This window comes from Bactrocera oleae, chromosome 4, assembly GCF_042242935.1.
Source record: "Bactrocera oleae isolate idBacOlea1 chromosome 4, idBacOlea1, whole genome shotgun sequence".
In the NCBI taxonomy this organism is placed as follows: Eukaryota; Metazoa; Arthropoda; class Insecta; order Diptera; family Tephritidae; genus Bactrocera; species Bactrocera oleae.
In genome coordinates this window covers 14,610,971-14,635,792 of record NC_091538.1, presented here as the reverse complement: position 1 = coordinate 14,635,792, position 24,822 = coordinate 14,610,971, and the positions used below count along the sequence as shown (strand labels likewise).

General features: G+C 34.6%; 1 protein-coding gene across 9 annotated transcripts; it reads left to right on the top strand.

Annotated features, from left to right (window-relative positions):
* The first annotated feature begins 10 nt into the window (after positions 1-10).
* Slik (Sterile20-like kinase) lies at positions 11-16,618 on the top strand. Of its 9 annotated transcripts, none has more exons than XM_036375468.2 (12): positions 11-33; positions 1,838-2,687; positions 2,812-3,010; positions 3,071-3,381; positions 3,460-3,600; positions 5,965-6,040; positions 6,127-6,458; positions 6,532-8,367; positions 8,456-9,079; positions 9,141-9,247; positions 10,343-10,475; positions 11,586-16,618. In XM_036375468.2, the coding sequence occupies exons 2-12, from the start codon at positions 2,364-2,366 to the stop codon at positions 12,690-12,692; spliced, it is 5,190 nt and encodes a 1,729-aa protein (XP_036231361.2). In that variant the 5' UTR covers positions 11-33; positions 1,838-2,363; the 3' UTR covers positions 12,693-16,618. The 9 variants fall into 9 exon arrangements, with proteins under 9 accessions (XP_036231361.2, XP_036231362.2, XP_036231364.2 ...); XM_036375469.2 differs by lacking the exon at positions 11-33 and adding an exon at positions 77-200; XM_036375471.2 differs by lacking the exon at positions 11-33 and adding an exon at positions 192-210.
* The last annotated feature ends 8,204 nt before the right edge of the window (positions 16,619-24,822 follow it).

The following is a 24,822-nucleotide window of genomic DNA, read 5'->3' as shown; positions in this document are numbered from 1 at the left end:
TTTTATATCAGTTTCTACTTTCTACTATACTTCGTAAGTTGATTTAATATATCGGTCGGAATATGTTTTTAAAGTTTAATAAATTTTAGTTATATTATTAACAAAATTGTCAAATATTCGTTGTATTGAAACTATATAGTTTTATTTGGTGTTACTGAAGGCTAAATTGCCGTGAAAAATAGTTGTAGTAATTGTACATGGTGCATTGTGGTAGAAGATCCTTATATGTTCGGCAGATTGCTTACGCTGGTTTAAAGCTCAAATATTTTCAGTTCCGTGTCAAAGAAGCTGTTCGAGCACATAATTTGTGACGTTAAATTATCAATGATATTACCTTTTCAACCTACAAAAATTTTTTTTGCAACTTTTATTACCTCGCATGACCAATTTTAATCATATTTTGTCCTACCTTGAACAGGGCTGCCAACTTGTACGCTTTCGTGCTGATGCGTCGCTATGAGAAAATGGGTGTGCGTTCAAATCAGTGACCTTGCCTTTGATTATAAAAAAGTGACAAAGTGCTTTAATTTCAATTGGAATCTTTCCCATTTTGTAATAAAGATAAATTGAAGTATATGGCATAATATTGTAAAAGTTCCGTTTGGTTACATATTTCGTGTAAAGCACGACAGTTGGCAGTCCTAAAGTAACCGCCATTTTATTTTAGTTATATGTTCTTTTAGGTTTCAGTGCTGTCATGAATCAATGTAAATATGAGTGACTAATAGCAATAGCGATAGTGATAAGCGGCACATTTTTACCTCATCGTGAAAAAATTTTGTGTTTAATAGAAGCAAAAAAATTGTTGCGAAAACTTGGCTTATAATGTTAATTAAATTCACAAAAGTATAAACGAGCTATGAATGAAATTGCCGAGTTGCCACGCGAAGAGCTAACGAATGGCAGCTGATGGCTGGTTGGCTGACTGGCTAGCTATTGACTTTGCCTGTGCATGAATGAACCAGGAATGCAATAAATATCGACTAGTTTCTCTGGCTGGCTGGTTGGTTGGGTGTTAACACTTTCATATCTATGTACAAATAATACTATTTTGAAAGTCGTGAAAATTTTATCACTTCTGCATATTAAATGATAACAGACAAGTTGATAATTTTAATAACGATTGGGTTTCACTGAGGTATGCAAGGCCGACTACGTGAGTGTTACTGCTGCCAAGACCAAACATAATAAATTGATTTTCTCAATGTAACGTCTAGACTTGGATATTCCACGCTAAAAAAGCATTTCCATGACCTGTTATAGTTAGTTAAAAGTCCAATGTAATTGTGTTGCGTGATTTTACTAGCCAATTAATTATATCAAACGTGTACAATTATAGTACATATTTAATCCGAGCCTAAGTATATGACATTAGTGAAACATGCAGTTTTGTTTTCGTAGCTTAGATGAGTCACATTTTGTACACTGATGTAATATTTAAATATAGCAAGTTCCAGCTTTTGCAAACAATTGAATAAAAATTGTAAACATTTCACGCTACTCATAAACTTAAATCATATGCTAATCACTGTGCCAGATGTGACAACAGTCATAGCAATCTGCTAAACATCTTCGTAAACAAAATATTCAGTAGGGTCCGGCGAAATCTACTTTCACCATACCAATGTGCGATTTTAAAGTGCATATTTTATAATATAAATACATGCATAAACATATTTGATAAATTAGTGAACCGTTCAGTAAAAAAAGAACAAGATAAATTGATCTCTTAGTTTCATACTGTTGAATAATTCCATTCAACCCATTTCAATTGTTCATCATTTTTATTATTGCTGTGCATTTTTTGACGCTATTGAATCTTTATTTGGTTTTACAGTTCTAAACGTAACCGATCACAAAGGCATGAAGACCTAAATTTAAAGCCGATAATTAAATTAGAGAAGAGAGCAGAATCGTAGAGAACATTGAACGGCTAAAACGCAAGCGGTGGTAGGGGAACACGTGCGTCGCAACAAATACGGCTACTACTGCTACTGTCGCTATCGCTGCTGCTGTTGTTTGCGCGAGAAGGGTGACCCCTTTGCTTATTGGAATTGAGTGTAAAGTTGGTGGACATGATTTTGGATTGATTTGAAAATAATACAAAAAAAAACTAGAAGTAAAGAAACTGAGAAGAAGAAATAGCTACTGAAGAGCAATTAGCTGCTGCATGAAAAAAGCTGAGTAAAATGAAAAAAAATCCAACTACTTTTGTGTGTTAAAAGCAAAATGTAGTGACTTTGGAGTGTAAAACTGCTGTGGATACCTTTCGTTTTTTTTTTTTTTTGGAACGTTAATGTAGCAACTTACCCTTACGACATAAATATTTAGCTATAATTTATATACATTAAATAAGCATAACAATGTCGTTCATAAATAATCTTAAGAAAGTATTCCACCTTGGTGGTGGTGAGGCGAAAAAGAAACGCCTTTATAATAACATCAAAATGGACACAGATCCGGCGGAGTTTTGGGAAATGGTAGGCGAGTTGGGAGATGGAGCTTTTGGCAAGGTATATAAGGCGCAACACAAAGAGCAAAAACGCTTTGCTGCGGCAAAATTGTGCACATTGGAAGATGAAGAGAATCTAAGTGATCACATGGTTGAAATAGATATTTTGTCAGAAATAAAACATCCAAATATTGTGGAGTTGTATGAAGCGTTCTCAATAGAGGACAAGCTGTGGGTGAGTATTTCAGCCAAACATGCATGTATATGATATGCTGCTACAATACCTTCTTTCCTAAAAATCCTCACCCTTAAATATTACATGAATGCGCAATATTACTATGTTTTTTTTTTTTTTGCAGATGTTAATCGAGTATTGCGATGGCGGTGCGCTTGACAGCATAATGGTGGAATTAGAGAAACCACTTACGGAACCACAAATAGCCTACGTTTGCCGGCACATGACTGAAGGTTTAAATTTTCTACACAATAACAAAGTGATACATCGAGATTTAAAAGCTGGAAATGTATTACTAACCATGGAAGGCGGTGTAAAATTAGGTTTGTAAATTAATTTTGTTTAAACACATTAAATTATAATTTATAATCTTCGCTTTACAGCTGATTTTGGCGTATCAGCTAAAAATAAGCATACTTTACAGAAGCACGATACGTTCATAGGCACACCTTATTGGATGGCACCAGAACTAGTGCTGTGCGAAACATTTCGGGATAATCCTTACGACTTAAAAGTGGATATCTGGTCACTTGGCATAACATTAATCGAGTTAGCGCAAATGGAACCACCAAATAGTGAAATGTCACCGATGCGTGTTTTATTGAAAATACAAAAAAGCGATCCACCAACACTGGATCAGCCATCAAAGTGGAGTAAGGAATTCGTTGACTTTCTAAAGAAAGCTTTGGTCAAAGTGAGCGCCTCTAAGCATTAATGCAATAATTAGTTTTATGCTTACATTTATATATGTAATATGTTTTTCTTATTCTAGGATCCACAACAACGTCCACCCACAGATATTTTATTGCAACATAAATTCATTAATTGTGAACTAGACGCTAAACCCATAAAAGACTTATTATTAGAATATAAAGCTGAAGTTGTTGAAGAAGTTGTCGATGATGATGCTGAGGTAAGCGTTATTTCTTATATATCTCTATTTATAAAAGCGCCTTACTATTATATATGTACATATATACATATGTATGTAGTATGTACAGTTTGTATGTACAAGTGCAAAAATAAACACCTGCTTTCAGTATTTAATAATTAATAAGTATAATATAATAATTTTTTTACACGCTGCTAATAACCTCGTGCAATGCGTTCTTTTCCATAAAACTGCACACTAATATTACAAATAAAAATAAACAAATTATTTGTATACGTTTCACGTACATTGTTGTTGCTTTTAGAAGCTTAAACGTCAAGTGAAGCGGCGCTCTCTTTATCAGAGGGTTGGTAAGTCGGTGGTGAACTGCTTAACGGCCTCGTGTGTCGTTTATTGTTTACCACAGAATTTTTCCCGTCGTTTTTTCTAACTTTTCATTAAAGTTTAATTAATGATTGCATGTCACATGTTTTGAAATTGCATCATAACGTAATCAATATTTTGCTTTTCGATTGATTTCTTCAAAAAATCATTCATTTCGAATTCATGACTATGTTTTTATTGTTTAGAAATTTGAGATTTTCTTATTGAAAAAACAAAAGTTCGAATAGTTTTTGAAATTTTATGTTTTAACTATATTATAAAATGCAAAACCAAAAAAAAAAAATAAAAAATAAAAAATATCGTAAAATCAATAAAACTTGTACTAAGTAGTAAAAGTAAATACATACTTACAAGTATATTTTTTAAAAAATATATTTGTTATAAATTTTTATTTTATTTTAGTTAAACAACTGGTTTTGTTATTTAAATTGACGAAAAATAATAAAAATATTTTTTTTTAATTAAAAGCTTAATGTACAGTAAATCAATATTTAATATAATTTTTGTTTAATAACATAAAACATTTTGTAATCACTTCGCACATCCGTAAATTTGAGTGTCATCGTAAGCTTTTTAGTAGTACCACCATTTTTTTAATTTTTAGATTAGTCAAAATTTTCATTAGCTGTTTAACTTTACTGTAGTGGCTATATTTTATTATAAATGCAGATAGTTTTTAACAAAATTTTATATAAAAGAATTTCAACCGAAAACTTTAAAAAATATGAATATAATTTTGTTTACACCTATTAAATAAAATCAGTTATTTAAAAAAAAATTAAAAAACTTATAAAATTTAATTTAAAAAAAAATTTGTTAATACAAATTTTCAAAAAATCGAAAATTGTAAGGTATACTCATTTTTTCAAAGAAAATAATTAAAAAAATTATTATTTTTTCAAGTATTTTCAATTTTTTTTTAGAAAACTATTTTTTTTTTATTGTTTATAAATGAAAATTATTTTCTTATTTAAACAATTGTTCAATTTGAAATATTCTACCTCATATTAATTTAAAAAAATTTAAATACAAATACTCAAAAAATTATAAAATATAAGGGATAAATACTCATATTAATTTAAAAAAATTTGAATACAAATATTCAAAAAATTAAAAAATATAAGGAATACAAAATTTTCAAGAAAAACTTATAAGAAAATTGATTATAATTTAAAAAAAAAATTTTTTGTTTAGGAAACTAGTTTTTTTTTGTACTTTTTTTAATTAAAATTATTATCTTATTATGTAAACGATTATTGTAGCTCACTTTATATATTTTAAAATTTATTTCACAAAGAAATTTCTTTAAAAAAATATTTGTTTTTAAATTTAACTGAAAATATGTATATATTTTTTAAATTAGAATAAAAGAAATATTTTGAATTAAAATAAAATAAAAAGTATCAATTTTTTTATACTAAACTAAAAATATAATATTTTTTATACTAAACAAAAAAAAAACATATTTTTATATTGGATTTTAAAAAATTTTCAAAGAAAAAGATTAAGCAATTTATTATTATTATTTCAAGTATTTTATTTTAGCAAACTATTTTTTTTGCATTTCTTTTTATCAATAAAAATTATTTTCTTATTATTTAAACGATTCAATTCTATCTAAATTTATATGTTTTTAAATTAATTAAACTATTTAAATTTAATTAGAATAAAAATAAATATTTTAAATCAAACAAAAAATATAATACTTTTTTATAGTAAACTAAAAATATATATTTTTATGTACTAAATTAAAAAAATATATATATTTTTATACTAAACTAAAAATATAATTATTTTTTAATATTTTGACTTTTTCAAAGTTATTAAAAATGTTTTTTTCTTCTTCATGTTTGGGTTTAATACTTTCTACTATAACTTTTCAAAATTTGAATTAATAAAGTTTTCCTCTTTTATATACAGTTTATGTTAATTATCTGCATAAGTCCAAAAAACTCCTTGAAAATATTGCGTTTTATTATGAATAATTTTCCTACAACTTAGGAACCCCGCAACTCGGCGCTCCGGCTCGACCTGGACGATGACTCTGCCTCTTTGCAGAGCCAAGATATTGACAAACGTAAGCTTCATCTTGACATACACTTACACACATACACACGCAGTCGTTGTTGTGCCAAGCCTAGCCATATGATACGATTTATTTAGTTCCAGGTACCCCAACATCAGTATCTATGGACTCTAAAGAACCAAATCAAACAAATAGTATACCACAAAGTAAACTATCACAACAACAAGGCGGAGCTGCAGAGAATGCTTCACCTGTTTTGCAAAAAAGTCTTGAAAATAATATAACACCAGCTTCTAAGGGGGCCAAAGAGGATGAACCAACATTTAGCGTTAATAATGCGCCAAAAGATAATGACACGAGTAAGACGCTTTCAACTGCTGGAGTGGTCAGTAAGCAAGCAGTTGCTACCAATGCTGCCAACGAAGCTGCTGATAGTCTTCCTGAGAGAGGCGTTGACGCCGATAGGAAGGTGAGTTATGAATATAATATATTTATGTAAGAAATATTTTACTCATATTTTCTTTTCGCTTTTACATATACAGATCACCAAAAAAGAAAAGGGTAAAGCGCCACCACCACCGTCTGCCGCTGCTGTGATCACCAAGCCGCCCGAAGCACCGACACTCGCAACGGCAACTGCAAATGCACGCACTGAGGTGGAGAAGCGCAGCAACGAAGAACGTACACCAGCACCGCTAGCGCCCATAACGGTGCCAATCGAGCTCACCAAAAATGTGGAAATCGATGTACAAACACCGCTTGCCCCACAACACTTCGGCAATGAGCCGCAAGAGCAGCAAGCGCAAGTGCCAGCACCACCACCATCTCCGCCTTCGCCGACCACATCGTCAGCAGCGGTTTCGGTGAACTCCGCTTCATCGTCGTCGGTGAAGAGCGGCGCTATGCTCAGCTCGAGTACTTCGCTTATCACCATAAATAGCGAGGCTTCACCAACCAGCACGCCAACTCGTGCGTTCAACAATCAGGCACAACCACAACAACAACAACAAAATGTAGTTCATCCCAATAGCTTGGAAGCTGGTGTCAGTCAGATAAGAGTTGTGACCAGCACGCATCCACCGGTCATAATTGACAATTCGGTGTTGCCTGCCGCTGCTGCCACTGCGGCCACAGCTGCAGTGCCGCAAAGTGAAGTGATCATTGTTTCGAATGATTTGAATAAGAGCACACATGTGCCGGAATCTTCGACTGATGATGATTTTACTTCGTTCGATGACAGTCTGGGCGATTCACCGCGATCGCCCCGTCAATCATCCATGATAGTGGCCGTTTGCGAGCAGAATGCCGAGGAAACGGATAAGGCGGACACAAATGCCGAAAATAATCAGTCCATACACGGTAAAGGTGCGCGTGCGCGCAAATTAGACGAGAGTGAGGTGCTAATTGTTAGCCCATCTTATGTTGATGATGACTCCGCATACAATACAGCCACGGGCAGTCACGAACACAGCGAACATCTAATGGACACTAGTCACGTGTCTGTTGTGACTGTCGGTGATGAAATAAAAGTCAAGGATAGTAGTCATCTAAGTACCGATCAATATGATACGACACTCAGCAACGACAACAACAATCTGAATAATCAACGGCCATTCATAAAGAATCACAATAACAACCACCAAAACGGCCAAATTATCACAGGCACACCAACAGAAGATGTAAATATTATTATAAATCGTAATACGCCACAAGACATTAGTGTTGGCAAACGACCGTCACCGGATAATAGCGTAGGCTCTATGGATTCGCGTACACTAAGCGATAGCGGTTCGTTACGCTCGAGTGGCGGTGTTGTACGACGCGCTGTCGGCTTGAATATTGCAACGGTTGATCAAAGTGACGTTGAAAGTATCGGCACCACAACTAGTCATGATAGTCGTAATGAGGCGGATACACCCATAATGGGCACGAAGATACCCGAAGATGAGGAAGTTGTCATACGACGTAAACAGGGTGCGCCGAAGATAGTGGCACCCACTGGTCCGACTAAAGAGGAAATCGAATTACGTAATCTACGTAAGAAGACACGTAAACGTACGCGAAAATTCGAAATCGATGGTGTACAAGTGACGACAACCACAAGTCGTGTCATTTACGGTGATGAGGAGTCTGGCAGACTCTACGACGATCATGTGTTCCGCAAGCAAGAGTTGCGTGAATTGAAAATGTTGCAAAAGCAGGAAAAGAAACAACAAAACGATTTGCAATTGAAGGAGCAAATAGCGCGCGAGCAACAGGATCGTCGTTTCGAACAGGAACGCATCTCGCTGGAGAAGACCTACGAAGCTGATATGGATACATTGGCACGACAGCAGAAACAGTTAATTGAGCGCACGGAACAGGCACAGGAAAGTGAGGTGAGTGAAGACTGTTTCATTTTTTTGTTTAATTTTCTATATTAAAAAGTATTTTAAATAATTTTTGCAATTTATTTTTCATTCACAGTTGCGCAGCTCATCGAAACGCATACGTTCCGATCAAGAACAGGAATTGAAAATATTCCGTGAGAATTTGAAACAAGAAATCCGTTTGCTTAAACAAGAGGTTGACTTGCTGCCCAAAGATAAACGTAAAGACGAATTTAAACAACGTCGTTCCGCCATGGAGCTCGATCATGAGGAGAAAGAGCGCGCCTTTCTGGACTCGCTCAAAGAACGCCATGAATTGCTATTGCGCCGATTAAGCGAAAAGCATCGCGATCATCTTGCCACTATCAATCGTAATTTCCTACAACAAAAGCAAAATGCCATGCGTACTCGCGAAGCGTTACTTTGGGAATTGGAGGAGAAGCAATTACACGAACGCCATCAGTTGTCCAAGCGGCATGTAAAGGAGTTGTGCTTCATGCAGCGTCACCAAATGATTGTGCGACACGAAAAGGAATTAGATCAAGTGAAGAAAATGTTGCAACGCAAAGAGGAAGACATGATTAAAAAACAGGCATTGGAGAAGCGTGCGCTGCCGAAGCGTATACGTGCCGAACGTAAGGCGCGCGATTTGATGTTCCGTGAGTCATTGCGCATATCCACGAATCTGGATCCAGAGGTTGAGCGAGAACGTCTTAAGAAGGTGTGTTGGTGTTCTTTAATATTTTAATTAATCGTATTTACATTTTATTTAACATTTCCAGTTTCAAGAACAAGAAAAGAAACGCTACACCTTAGAGGAGCGTCGTTTTGAAATTAAGCACCAAAAGCAGTTGGAGGAATTGCGCGCTACACGTGAGGGCGCGATAAGGTAAGCACAATTTGTATTTTTAACCCAAAACATATTTGTTGAGTTCCACAAAAATTTTATTTCGGAATATAACGCACTCCAACCAAATACACTGTGTAGCAGTAAAAGTTTTGAGTTTATTTCCTGAAGTCGTTTTTGAAAACAGCTAATTCAAAGTTAAATAAATAAATAAAAAATAAACTTTAAATAAATCAATAAATAAATAATAGAAATAAAAATATTGCGCAAACCGTTTACGTAGAGCCGATTATCGTAAGAACGGATTTATGATATGTAAAGCGCTAAAATTGTTAAAACTGGTTTGAAATATAATAATAAAAGTATTTATTCTAACCTCAAAAATTTCCATAGTTTCAGAACAAAGAAAATAAAAGGAAAAAGTAGTATATAGTAATCAGCAAATAATCAGCGTAACGAGCTGAGCGGATTTAGCCATGTCCGTGTGTCTGTCTGTTTAAACACGTACTTTTACACACGTCCTTTTCTCGCCAAGAAGCTGCGCATTTGTCGGAAGCGTCGACATCGGAGCACTATAGCATATAGCTGTCATACAAACTGAATGATCCAAAACATATCCTTGTATGGAGAACTTGCTTATTTCAAGAGACATATTCACGAAATTTGGCAAGGATTATTTTTAAAAGCAGCGGTATTGTCTCTGTTCAAATCGGACCACTATTGCATATAGCTGCCATACAAACCGATCAAAATCAAGTGCTGCTATAGCAAACTTTTTTATTTGATACGCTATTTATACGAAATTTGGCATATTTTTTTTCCGAGGCAATGGTACAATCTCCGAACATATTATGCAGATTGCACCACTATAGCATATAGCTATCGTCGTCCGCTTACGTTTTCCGCTATTTCTCTATTTAGTTATACAAATATTTTTCTGTTTTTTTGTGCCTACAATTATACATACAATAATAATAATTGCAGCGTAACTTTGAAGTTTTTTTCTAGCTTAGTTTAGGCATTGCTTATTTTCAAATTATAGGTTATGCTTTTTGTAAAAATCATTTACTCTAATTTAAACATTTTAAACACAATGCTTGCCTTTGTTCTTCTCTCTCTCTCTCATTTTCTCTACAGAGAGCTCGAACAGCTGCAGAATGAAAAACGCAAAGCTTTGGTTGAACACGAACAAGCCAAGCTAACGGACATCGATGAACGCCTAAAGGCTGAGTTGCGTGAATGGAAGGAGCAATTAGTACCTAGAAAGCAGGTAAATATTCGTTCAATTTGACGTAATTGCCGTTATTATTTTAGCACGAAAGTTATATTCTTAACACTTTATTTGTTTTTGGTTTTTTATGCAAAAGGCTAGCGGCTGAGTTGAGCGCGAATGGACGTAGTAAAAAGCATTCAAGCATTTGTCCAAGTTGAATTTGCAAAAATTTTGATTATCAGTTTGTGCAGACGGTGTATTTATATGTTATTGTTAGGCAGTGGTTTCATTTTTTATTTTTTATTTTTGGCATAATTTGTGTATTGCTGTGAGAAATTTTTAATTTCTTTTTGTTTGTTACGCTATTATTTTGTTTGTATAATACACCTACAAGCTCATATACATATGTATGTGTGTTTTGTGCACATATAGTCTCAATACATACGTACACATACATTTTTAAGTTGTTATACATATTCCTCTACTCACTAGACAACAGTCTGAATGCGTTTACGTTGTGCTTTTGTTGTTTAGCCTACATATTTTTGTTGTTTATTTTATATTTAACAGTTTTATGTTGTTTGTAGCATAAATATTTAATGTTTATTATGATTTTGTGCCAGCTTTAATTATTAGTTCGTTAAAAATTTGCTTTGCGCTCAACTCGACGCTGTCTCTGGTGCTTAATTTACGTGGTGGCGTTGTCTGGCTTAACTGTATTTTTTTAAATTTATTAATAATTTGTTGTTATTATTGGTAATTTCTATTGATATAACTTGCAAGCTTGTGTTGCGACAAACTAGCCAAACAGCCTTACGAAAAACTATTGTTTACTAAATACTTTTAAGGTTAAAACCTCGATTTAAAGACTTATCTCTTATGTATATCCTCTTCTCTTTTAACCGCTACATTTAATATGGCTTGAATTTTGGATATTAATAATGGTATTGAATTTAATACAACAAATTTTTACTACTACTAATCATTATATGCTGAAATTGCATGCAAACCTGCCAAAAAATGCCAAACCAAAAAAAATCTCTCAAAAAAATTTCAAAAACTATTTATATACATAACTGCATATATTGGGCATGGGAATTTTGCTGTTTATGCTTTGGCGTTGGTACTGCTTTTCGAAAAAAAACAACAAAAACAAACCTGCTACAGAAACTTATCGATTCGCTTAACGCTATGTCTGAGCGTTTTGAGCAAAAATATGGTGCCATACCCGAACGCTTGCCATTCACCATGCAAGATATTGTGCTGCCCTTGCAGCTGCGTGGATTCTTCAATGATGCGCCACGTTCGCTACCGCGCGGTCTCTTCCTCAACGACAATCAAATGTTGCGTTCACGCACCTACTTTACGCTCTCATCAGATCCACGTGCCAAATTCACCGGCTCCACACCGGATCTGAGCCGTAGTATGCCCACCACACCGATTTTTCGCAAATTTGCGCAAACTAAACTGCGCAGCGATAGCTTAGCGCTGGAGCGAGCGCCTAAATTGCGTGAGCAACGCTCAACAGCTGATATTGTTGAGTTGCGGCAGGCACACGGTGTGCTTACGCCACGTTTTGCCACCGTCGACGCTGCGCCAACAACAGCGATAACAACAAACAACGATATTATCGATATGCCAAGTGTTGCTGGCCAATTGAAGGCAATTAATGTGCAAACACCTACACTCGGCGCCAGTCGTCAAGTCGACATCGAACGGCCGACACTTTCGACTTTTCGCAATACAATGCCGGCACAAAGTCGAAATGCGCCAATGCGTGATGCGGATATTGTGAATGATCGCTTTAGCAAAAGAGATAATGTAAGCGTTGATAAACTAACAGCATCATCTGCAGCAAGAGCAACAACAAAAAGCGCATTAACCAACAATGAACCCGAATTGCGTCAACAAGCGCAAAATCTGCTTTACTCCTCATCGTTTGCTATTAAACGCCCCTCACTCTATGGCAGCGGTCGCTCCTCTTTAGGCAGTTCACAGTCACTCTACGACATTTACGAGGGCACAACGCGCTTCAACAACGAACACACTGCGCCGCCACCGCCGCCCATCGGTTTGGCGGGCAGGCGGGCGAGCGCGCTGCTCGACAGCATTGAACCGTCCTTGCGCGCTTCGATTAAGTTGAACAGTGTACAGGAGCTGCATAATTTGGATGATAACGAGGTGAAATATACGATACCGAGAATTGGCACAACTGATAGAAAATCGAAGAAAAATAAAAGTATCAGTCCTTTAGAAGAGGACTCAATGGCTTAGAGCAAAGTGTGTGTTTCCATGAAGCAAAGTATTTGGAATGGCATGCAATTAATAATAAGATATGCGGCTTATGCTAAAAGAAACGCAAATGAAATTGAAATAACTGTAAATCTTAAGACCATTTAACGCGCAAAACGTAAACGAAGTGATTTCGAGAAATGAAATGGTTTACGAGTGTACTATCACTCCCAACTACTTACATCGCATATCTGCATATATACATATTCATGCTTTATATAATTGCTGCATAAAACATCGTTGCTCCCACATATGTGTTGGCACTAATGTATTTTCGTTTTGTTTCTTATGTTTTTTCGTATTTGTTCGTACTCACGCCTTTACATTGACCATCCCACGGCACTTAAAAGCAAACAAACAGCATTGAGCGTGTGTATGGATGTATGGTTGGTTTGACACTAACTGTTGTAACCGTGTATAAATACATGTATATAGTGGTGTGTGTGTGCGTTGGCGTGTTTTAAAAGGCGCTACACTATGTAACAAAGAATAAATAAATTTTATTAAAACAATTTTTTACTACATAGTGTAAATATTGCAGAGAAAGCGTTGCCATATTTTTTTCTGTTTGATTAAATGCCATTCAGCTACAAGGTTAAAAAAAACAAACAATCCAAAGGAAGTATTTTTTCAAATTATAATATTAAAATACTTAGATAAAGTGAGAAGTATAGTATTAGGCGCATGCCTGCTTTGGAATTTACAAAAATGTTTTAAAAATTCATTTATTTAGACAAAAATATGAAATATGTCCATTTGAAATTCTACAAGCTCAAAGCACTAATAATAGGTTTGAGCGCCTACAAATATGCCAAAAAAATTATGTTTACCAAAACAAACATTAAATGTGTTTGCAAATTTTTTTTTCATTATTTATTGTCTTTCGCCGCATAATTGCTTGCTTGCCGCTTGCAGTTAAACTTAAAATTAGCCGCACTAGATTAGGATTTGCGCCTAAAAGTTGTTACATACAATTTTCCAGCTATTTGTATTCAAGCCTAGAAGATGTCTTATTTAGTTCCGAAACATAATTTGAGGATATTACTCGTCATTGAGTGCTCAAGAGTTGCCATATTTTCATAATTGCGATGTTGCATAGATTTGCGCGCCATGGTAAAATGTAGTTATACGTTTTTAGCGCCTAAAAGATGCCATATTTAATTGAAAAGGTTCTTGCCTAGCGATTGTGCGTCAAATAATTGCTTTTGCTTTTGTTGCGTTTTATGTAAATCCGCTGATATTGCTACGGGAATTTTTTTTTATGGCTATTGCCTACATTTAGGCGTATAATACTATTTTTAGATTAATAAAATACCAGTTTGAACATGAAAATAATAATATAGCAAATAATCACAATAGTAGCAAAAAATTAAAATAATCGCAAATCCTATTAACTATGGTAGGAGAATTTTGTTTATGTCTATTGCCTACATTTAGGCGTGTTATAATTTTCAAGTTCATAAAATACCAGTTTGAAAACGAAAATATATTATAATAATATAAAGAATGAAAACAAAAGCGGAAATAAATTAAAAGAGACAAGTATAGACATTTTATGAAAAATCGTATAAAAAAAATATTTCATAAAAAAAATGTTGCACTAAAAATATTAATGTAATATAAATTCAGTCAAGTTCATTGTAGTGAAATTGTTTTTTTTTTCTTGCCAAAGAGAATCGTGTATGCTATGTTGCATATTTTTAGGCGTTCGATGAGGTTTTCCGCTTAAGTAAAAAAATCAAAAGAAAGTTGAGCCCACGTCTTATATATTCCATTTTATTGTGTGTAATAATAACCCGTAGCATATTTTTAGGCGCAAATACTATATTTTTCTTTTAAAAGGTGCGGTCGTTAAGCCCTTAAAACTTGTTCTAAATTTCTTTCTGAAGCATTTTCACTTAATTCCAGCGGTCTTTAACAGTCTTCCACACACATATGTAGCTACGCGTTTGTGTCCAATGAAATCCAAAATTTTTTTTTTGCCATAAAGTGATGTTTGTAATCAATTTCGTTGCCATAAAAATCTTGCCAAAGTTTTGCTGCAGTTGCAAATACGCGCTTACTAAGCGGCGCGCTGCTTTAAATAAATAATAATTAAATATACATACATACACTTTAATTAGTATTAGTGTAGGCATTTATAAATAAAATTTTTGATGCACTTATATTTCCAAAAAACAAAAAAAAAAAAACACGCGTGAGTTATTAATATTAAGAAAACATATATTTTCGTACTAACATAAACACACGCATAAATCAATGCAAGCAATCAAAAAAAAACACGTATTGCCAAATACATATTTTACGAGTTATTAGCACCAATATAAACTAATTGCAAGCAATATCAAAAAAAGAAAATAATAATAATAGTTTTAGAGGGTTTGCGTATAAGGAGAGGGTAGGTGTAGTGTCAAAATGTGCGCTTATTTTACGATATTATAAAAAAATATTTTTTTATAACTAAAAACAAATAAGTTTTTTATATTTAAAAAGATAATTTATAATTAATATTTTCAAAATTTGAATTTGATAATTGAAATATAATTAATTTTATTATAACAATGTTTTTGTTATAAAAACATATTTTTTATAATTAAAAATAAATTTATTTATAACTAAAACTATATACAAATGTATATTTAATAACAATTTTTTTATATTTTATTTATCAAATTCAAAAACAAAATTCAAACAGTGTGTAAAAAATACGTTTAATCTTTATGTCTTAACATTCTATTTACATTTCTCGCTGTTTAACATAACATAACCGATAACATATTATTGTCTATGTAGCAAGGCATATACTTACATACATGCATTATGTAAATAGCAGTACTACATAAGCGATTTAATACGAACATTCTACTATAGATTTTTGATTGACTTTTCTGTAATTTATTTCTTAACCGGCTCATCTGTCAGCTCTTCTCTATTTACACACTATCGATTCCACTAATCCGTAACGTTCTACATAACCTTAATTTTCAATTCCACCTAATCGTTCATTATGTTCATCTGTTGTTGTTGTACCATTTATTGTGGCACGTTTATCTTCTTTATATCATTTGGTTTGAATTTCATTTAAATTAGCGGCTGGAGGAGACATTCGCACAGCAATTGGACGAAATGGAATCGTTGTATGGCGGCGCACTGGTAGTTTCCATGCCGTCCGACACCTTACAGCGCGATCACTTTACCGGTTCCACACGCAGTAGTCTGTCGTCCTATTCGGAGGGTTGAAGGCACATTTTGTTGACTAAGAAATATTCAAAAACAAAAAAAAAAAAAAAAGAAACAAAAATAAAGAGCGGAATAAATAAAAAATATACATATATATATACATACATATATTTAACGAAAAATAAATAAATATGAATATATACGCGTATGAAAATTAAATTAATTTAAATTCCAAAAAACAAAACCAACAAAAATTAATGCTAAAATTAAAGCGAGCGAGCAATTGAAATGTTAAGCGTATAAAACGAAAATAAAAAACGAAGAAAAGCATGCAAAGTTTAAACAGTTAGTCTGTCGAACAGAATGGCTAAGTAATTTTAAATATACACTTACACATATATATATATATAAATGAATATTTTTTAGTTTAAATATCTTCTTATATATCCTAGTTCTACTTAATTATTATTATTATAATTATAAATTTATTGTGTGCGTCCAGCCAGTTTTCGCTGTCTACTGCGCCGTAAAATATATTACACACATACATGCCTACTACCTACCTACCTACCTACCTACCTACCAACCTAGCTACATACATACAAACCTATCAACCTCCCTTTATTATACCAACCACTATTATTATACAACTTTACTTCCATTAATATTGTAAATATATATAAGCCTTCAAAAATAAATGATCCAATATTGTAACAGATCGTTAAAAATGCGTTTTTCATTGATCAAAACAAAAAAAAAAGTATTATTAACCTCAATTTTTTTTAGATAATTACTGCATAGTTGAACTTGAACTCGTTTGTAATACTTTCTTATTCACTAATTTGTATTAAAAAAACGATTATTTGTTGGACTATGCAGTTGTTATCATCAATGCGATTCTTTAGGGGTTATATCCACTACTGACAAGTAAAAAAAAAGCGGTTTTGTGTGAATTTTCTTGAAGAGACATATTTTGTAATAAATAAATAAAAATAAAGTATATTTACAGAATTTAATGTATTTTAATACACAGTGATTCATTCTGAAAAACTTAGGATTCCGTAGCCGATCTCCAGGAGGATCTCCCAAAAAAAGGTGTATGGCGGTGTGAAAGATTTTTCTGCTTAAAATTAACTCAAATCCAAAAACCCAAAAACAAAAAAAAAATGTACAGCTGTTTATCATGTATATAAATGACATCTTCAATACTCTACCGGAAATGGCTCTCGTAGTCTATGCTGATGATACTGCAGTGCTTTGCTCTGGTAAAAATTGGAATGAAGTTAAAACACGACTGAATAGATGGTTGGAGATACTAAATAAATGGTTACGAAGTAATCAATTATCTCTTAACATAGACAAGTCAACATACATCACTTTTGGCAGTTATTGTGATAGTATACCCGTCAATTATATACTAAATATAAACAACAGAGAACTCACAAGAGTAGATCAAAGCAAATATCTGGGTCTGTACTTTGATACACATATGAAATGGAATTTTCATGTGAACGAGCTGGCCAAAAAAGTCAGATACTTTGCTTTCCTCTTTTTCAAAGTGAGTAAATGGGTTGACATAAAAATCTTAAAAACTATATACTATGGACTTTTCGAAAGTGTAATCAATTACGGAATAATTGCCTGGGGTGAAGCCTACAAAAATGCTCTGTAGCCTATAACAAATATGCAAAACCGTTTATTAAAGTTCTTTGAAAACAATTATGAAACTAATTTGCCACTTGACATCAAGAAAACTTTTATTGTTAAGGCTATAATACAATACTATGAAAAGTGTAAATCAAAATATCTTACCAAACAAGTACAAACTAGAGCTAATACTCTAACATTACCAAAAATTAAAAAGTCAATTAGCATTAAAAATGCATATTATATAGCAATTAAGTACTTTAACATGCTTCCTAATAATTTGAAGATTCTAACATGTAATAAAAAATCTCTTAACAAAAATCTAAAATCCTGGATAAATAACTTATCAATATAGTAAATTTTAGCTATCTATTAAGTGATTAATTTTTGCTCTTACTTGGTATAATATATAATTTATATGTATAACTTTGTCACGCAATATTTAGTGTAATGTACTATTATCCATGCTAGAATATTTATAATATTAGAAAATAAGATGTTAAATATATTGTTTTTGTAATGCCCTGGTTCTATGCACAGATGTTAAACATCTCTATAGACCTGTACCAGATGAAATAAATAAATAAAATATAGGTGGTAATGATCTAAGCTCAGCATGAAATGAGTCAACGCATGACACTAACCACCTCTTTGTATGCTCAACGAATTCACATCTTACAGCTTTCTCCCTATGGGCCGTGCCCGTCAAAACAGCTCGTTTCCTGGGCCTCCTGTTAGATGACTTCGACGACAACCAAACTGGAACCACCCAAGCGGCGATTAGATAACCGTTTCAACAACAAGTAACGACAAGTCAAAATTTAAATTTTTGACCTAATGGCGGTTTCCCCAAAAAAACCAATTTTGTAAAAATTTTTCGAAGAGTTTTCTCGAATACCATATATGTACATATGTATGGGTCTACCAACAAGAACGACGTGTTGTTAAAATGAATTAAAACTTGGTCAAAATAGCCATTAAGCCAGAAATGGCCTCATTTGAGAAGGTGATTTTTCGATGAAAAAAAAAAACAGTGGCCACCGGAGAACATGAATTTGCGTAATAATTTAGGATAATTTCCAAGCGCTGTACCAAAGTGTAACGTGACATGATGAGATGGCAAACTTACTGAACACACTGACAAGATTTGACACAAATACGTAAATAAACATGGCCGCCACGAGCTGTCAAAATCACATCATACCTATCTACGACGTTGTACTACGGTCGATAGAAAAAAACGATTTTTTTTTAATTCACAAGTTAAGTTAAGGGATTATAACCTCAAAATTTACAAATCGCTTACAACTTATTCCTGAAACTAGAAATATTTAGTACATATAGCATAATTTTCCTTTGACTTTGGAGACCACGATTGTGTTATGCAAGACTGATGTGCAACATTTGAGGACATTTCGTCACGTAAAGATCACTTTGGATTGTCTCTTGTCTTATTCAATATAGATGGGATTTGAACTGTGTCGCTAGCGTCTGAAAGGGCCAAACCGTCCGCTTTTGCTTTCCTCGGCTCTCTAATAGAGAGTTAAAGGGTTTACCAGCTGACCATTCGTCTCGCTTTGGCCGATTGTTTTTCGCTCTCTCCTGATATATGTCGCGATTTTCAGTGAATTATAATATGAAATAAATCGATGACTAAAAAAGACCGTCCCGGACAAACACACTTGACGATTTCTGTACTGTATACCCATGAGCTCGAGGCAAAAGTCAGAGTTGCAGTCATTAGTTTCCAACTATGTTCTACAGAGAAGTTGCCTGTGAAGAATTCTGAAGCATAAGTAGTTTCGTCAGACTTCATATTTTTACTCACCACTGAGTACATGAATATCAACGTCATTGCCATTGATAGAAAATATCCATATACGAGTATATAAATGATCAGCGTGACGAGCTAAGTCGATTCAGTCATGTCCATCTGTCTGTATGTACGCGAACTAGTGCCTTATTTTTAAGATATTGATCTGAAATTTTGCACACGTGCTTTTCTCCCGAAGAAACTGCTCATTTGTCGCAACCGCCGATATCGGTCTACTAAGCATATAGCAAACTGACTGATCCAAATTAATTTCTTGTATAGAAAACTTTTTTATTTGACAAGATATTTTCACGAAATTCAGCAGAGATTATTCTTCAAGGTAACGCTAAAAGATCCGAGCATATGATACAGTTCCGACCACCATAGCATAGGCTGGCTGGATAACTTTTTTATTGGACAAGATAACTTCTCGAAATTTGGACTTGTTTATTGTAAAAGACAAAGCTACAAACTCCGAACAAATGGTTTAGATCGGTTCACTATAGCATATAGTTGTCATACAAACTGACCGATCAAAGTTGAGATAAATACCTTTTTATATACTGCTATGCCAATAAGAAATACAGCTGTGAAGGGTATTCGCTACATTGCTGCCGTAGTTAACGTTTTTGTTTCTTTTTAAATTTGTTTTTGTATATTAATTATTTTATTTTTAAACTCAATTCAGTATTCTCTCTGCTCAAAGTCTATCATTTGAAATGACATCACATATAAACAATTAACTCTTGCAGTTATTATTTCAAATTTACGCGGATTTTCGCGGTAAATAAAAAAATAGCTTACAACATCTTAAAGATGCCATCAAACAGATATTTTAACAGCTACAGTACATCCACCCTGCATTCTGCATTCTCGGCAGCATTCAATTGCAGCAACAACATGCGTTTTGTGCGAAAAATATTTTATCGTTGATATTAACCTAAATTTTTGAGTGTACGTGCACACGAACACACACATGCATAAATGGCCGCAGCAACAGGCTCGCTAGGAGTAACAGTGCACAACGCGCTGCTCGAAGTCCATATTGATTGAAATAGTTCAGTTTTTCATTTTGTGCTGCTGGCTGGACCGAGAGATAATGATGACGAAAGCACAGCGATGACGAGACGACACCATGCGATGAAGCTACTATGTCGCTAACAATAACAATAACAGCAACAACAACAACGACACACATAGCATGTGAATATTCTGAGCATGTATATATATATATATATATATGTATGTGTGTGTATGTATGTTTGCTGTTTGTATGCGTATATTTGTTAGTTTGTCACAAAAGTAGGAATAATGTGCCTTATTGTACCTCCAACTGATTGGGATGCCTTCCCGCGGTACGTGCGCTGAATGGCATAATCAGTTCGTTTGGGAAACAGAATTCAAGACGTACATCAAGATTCAGTTGGCAATAATATGAGGGCAAAAAGAAAAACGCCACAACAGCACCACCACCACCACCCGACTCCAAGGAAAGCAAGGAACGCATTTAAGTTAAAACAAAAACAATACAAAAAACAACAACAACAAGAATAAACAGGAGTAGAAATCAAACGCAAGCAAAACAACAACAACAAAAGCAATCAAGTTACGAACTGCATTGCACAAAACCAAGCAGATAACAAGCAAACAAACTGCAAAAAAAATAACAACAACAACATTAAAAGAAATAAATAAATAAATAAAGTGGCGATAAAACAGGATTGCGTCGCTTGCATTTTAAATAATCGATCGGTTGAGTAATCGATAAAAACAGCAGCGCGGCAGCGGCGGCGGCGGTGGCGGCCGCAGGATCGCTGGCAAAAGAATAATTGTACGAGCAATTTTGTATTGTGAGAATACTTTGGTAAATGAGCTTTTATTATGAATACATTTACTATTGTTGTTTTTGTGTATTGCTCTTTTTTATTTTGTTTGTTTGTTTGTTTGTTTTCGCCCGCTTTATTAAGATTAATTATGTGGCCGCGAAGCGTGTCCTTTGATTAAATGGCTATTGCAGCGCACAAAAACGAATTGCGCGATAAGAAGACGAACAAAAAATGCCGCTACATTGTTAGTGTGCTAATTTAAAAATTACTTATGAATATATTTCCATGGCAAAACATAGAGAATGGACTGATGTAAGATTTGAAGTTGCTTAAATCGACTATTGCAGTAAAGTAGAAACGTTGTAATGAAACGCTGAATAGCTGAAAGCATGGGCATCTTGGGTTTAAAAGGTCGCTGAAAATATATGAAAGTTTTTGCTGAACAATGAAAGCTCTGCCAAAAACTGCTACAAATTAAATACATGCATAAAAAAGCATCTATTATAGGCATATCGTTGAGAATGTTGGAAGAGGACCGGATACTACTACTACTACTACTACGTCTAGTGGCTAATTATTGTATGCATTGAATTGCTTCTAGAATATAATACACTTCTTATCGCATAAAAGTGCATAAAACGCGCTTTATCTCCATTTTAACCGGAAAGTTTATATGCTCATGCTCAAGTGGTCTGATCTGAAAAATATGGTAGCATATAGCTGCTTATGTTCGGAGATTGTAGCGTTGTCTTGAGCAATAAACTCAATAAACTGTACGGAATCATATCAAAGTGGTATAAAGATATCATATCAAAGTAAAAAGTCCATACAAGGATTTGATTTCGTTCGTTCAATTTGTATGGCAGCTCTATGCTATAGTGGCCCTACATCGACGAATCCCACGAATGAGCAACTTCTTGGGGAGAAAAGGACATGTGCATAATTTTAGATCGATATCTAAAATACGGATAGACTAGTTCGCGTATATACAGGCGGGCAGACACACGGGCGTGGCTAAATCGACTCAGCTCGTCACGCTGATCAAATATATTATATATATACTTTATAGCGGCTCCGACGTTTCCTTCTGGATGTTAGAAATAAAAATCGGTTTGTTAAAATGAAGATGGTTTGAGTGAGGGGTATTTATTTCCGTAATAAAACTAGGCCGTAAGGCAATATTAGCTAAGGATTTTTTTTTTGCGGGAATCCAAACTACATTGTCTCGTGCGAACGTCGGAAATCGTACTAGAAGCGATAAAAACGTTACTTAAAAATGAAAACTTAAAAGCGATAAAAAGATATATTTGCTGACAAACCGAACCTCAAACTGTTAGAAGTAGATACCTGGATGTAGAAAATGCCGAAAGTCAAGGGTGCGTATATGACAGAAACCAAAATTATTCTTTAATAGCATCTCTGCTCATATTTCTACCTTGGTAATTAGTCTGAAACTGTTCAAGGGTTATGGCTAATATTTAATTTGACAACTCTATTTCTTTCGACGGTCCTTCTTTCGCAGTAATAGGAAGTACTGAAGTTAAAAAAAATTTACGTAAGTCTCTTACCTTCGGATAGTCATCTCCTTCACTTTGGACAAATAAAAATTACAGAAGGTAGGTGAGACAAGCCCTGAACCGCAAAATAAATATACTTTGAGGTCTGCGGCTTCGCTATAGCTTCTGTCTCTTCCCATGATCGACCTAAATTAATGTGCTGGATCGTTTTCCGCTTCTTTGAAATTGCTGCTAAATCCATAAAATTAACTAATCTAATTGAGAAAGCTAAATAGTTAGATTAATATAAGAGAACTCTCATTCTAATCGTTTTATGTTAGCGCCTAAGGGTGATAGTTGATTTCATTGCAGCTAACATTTCCCCAAATACTTTCTAGGATAGTGGACGAGTTTATAGGCCTTGTTCGAATATAAATTCGAATCCGTTCCGGTTCCGTAGCTCTGAATGTCGTAGGAACAGAAGAGCGAAGGCGCTGTGTCTTAGCGGCGCATATTCATATTTGCTCGTGACAGAAACTCCACGAACTGAAGAACTCTGATTAGTACCTCTGGAATTTCCCTACTCATCGGCAGCAATTTTGTGGAAGTGGCATTACAGATTCAGAGAATCTGTCAGAATGACTCAAAAAGATCCACTATCAAACAGAAAAATTCAGTGAAATGATAAGTACTACTTTGTAGCGTCTTGTTTTAGTCAAATTTTGTTGAAAACAAATTTATAAGCCTTGTACTTCCGAAACGTTGAACTTCTCTAATGCAGCCTCTTCTCGGCTTGATCTGGCACTTGTTGTTCATCAAGCTTAGGCGTTCTACTACATTTGGTCGGGAGTTCGCACATTTCATTCCGCCACACTCTGTACTAAAAATATTCATACATATGCAATATGTTGCATGTAAGTTTGTATAATTCGTATACACGCATGTCATAATTATATTCTTAGCGCCACTTTAAAATTATGGAAGTAGGTTTACACAAAAAATGTACATATTTCGCAAACGCGAGAGAAAAAAGTGGACGGAAAGAGTGGAAAGTCCCATTGTTTACGGTCTTCGCGGTAAGTTGCCACGATTGGGAATATTGCTCGAATTTTTAAATTATTTCAACGCACATACACCACACCACACCGCATACATATACACGCACACGGCTGGAACGCACAATATATCAATATCGACGTTATTGACCGATCCAAACATTCCATATGCCACTGCTTGTGGCTTGCGGCTGGCGGCTGATGGCTTGTGGCCTACGATTGCGCATTGCAATCAGACGAGGAAGCGCACCTCGAGTCAACATCCAACTGCAATTCAGCTGCGAAATTCATGGCTTTGATTTGGTGCATTGTTGTTGAGTTTATTTGTTACTACTCACTCATACCGGGGACATGATTTTGTTTTACTTATATTTACTTAATTTTCTTCATATTTTTACTTTTTACCATTTTTTTCTGCTGTGTGTGTGCTTTATTTTGGTGTCGCTTGCTACGCATTGTGACGAGCGCGCTATGGAATGGTATGGCCGTTGGTATGCGACGTCTCGTCTCGTCTCAGCTCGTCCTCAACCCGTCCTCTTTTTCCTGTTGCTGCTGCTGCTTCTGTGCAGAATATTCAGCATTGAAAATGACAAACAGTAGCTACTGTTAAAAAAAAATAAATAAACCAAAACAACAGCAAACAGCAACGGAGAATCCAGGAAAGACAACAATGCCAAAGACATCGACGAAGCCAATATGAGCAATGGACAATGTGAAAAAAGTTACCGTTTTCTACTTGACTTTTTCTTGACATTTTATGCCATTCGCAACATCCGCGTACAGTTCAATCGATGATGTACGATTTCGAGTCAACGCGCATGCGTGTATGTGTGTGTGTATGTAGTGGGGCGAACTAAGGCTGAAGTGGCAGACGTGCGGGCAAACGTATTGACGATTCGGCGGACGAACGAGTGTTTGGACTGCGCGTACGGTTGCGCGGACGCATGGACGAACGCGCGGACCGACGTACGCCTTTAACTAAAACACAAACGCGCGCGCCAACAACAATTGCTCTTAGCTGACAGTGGTAGACTTTTGAGTACGTTGGATGTTAATAGCAATATGGTTGCTTGATTGCGCCTGTGGATGCGGTGC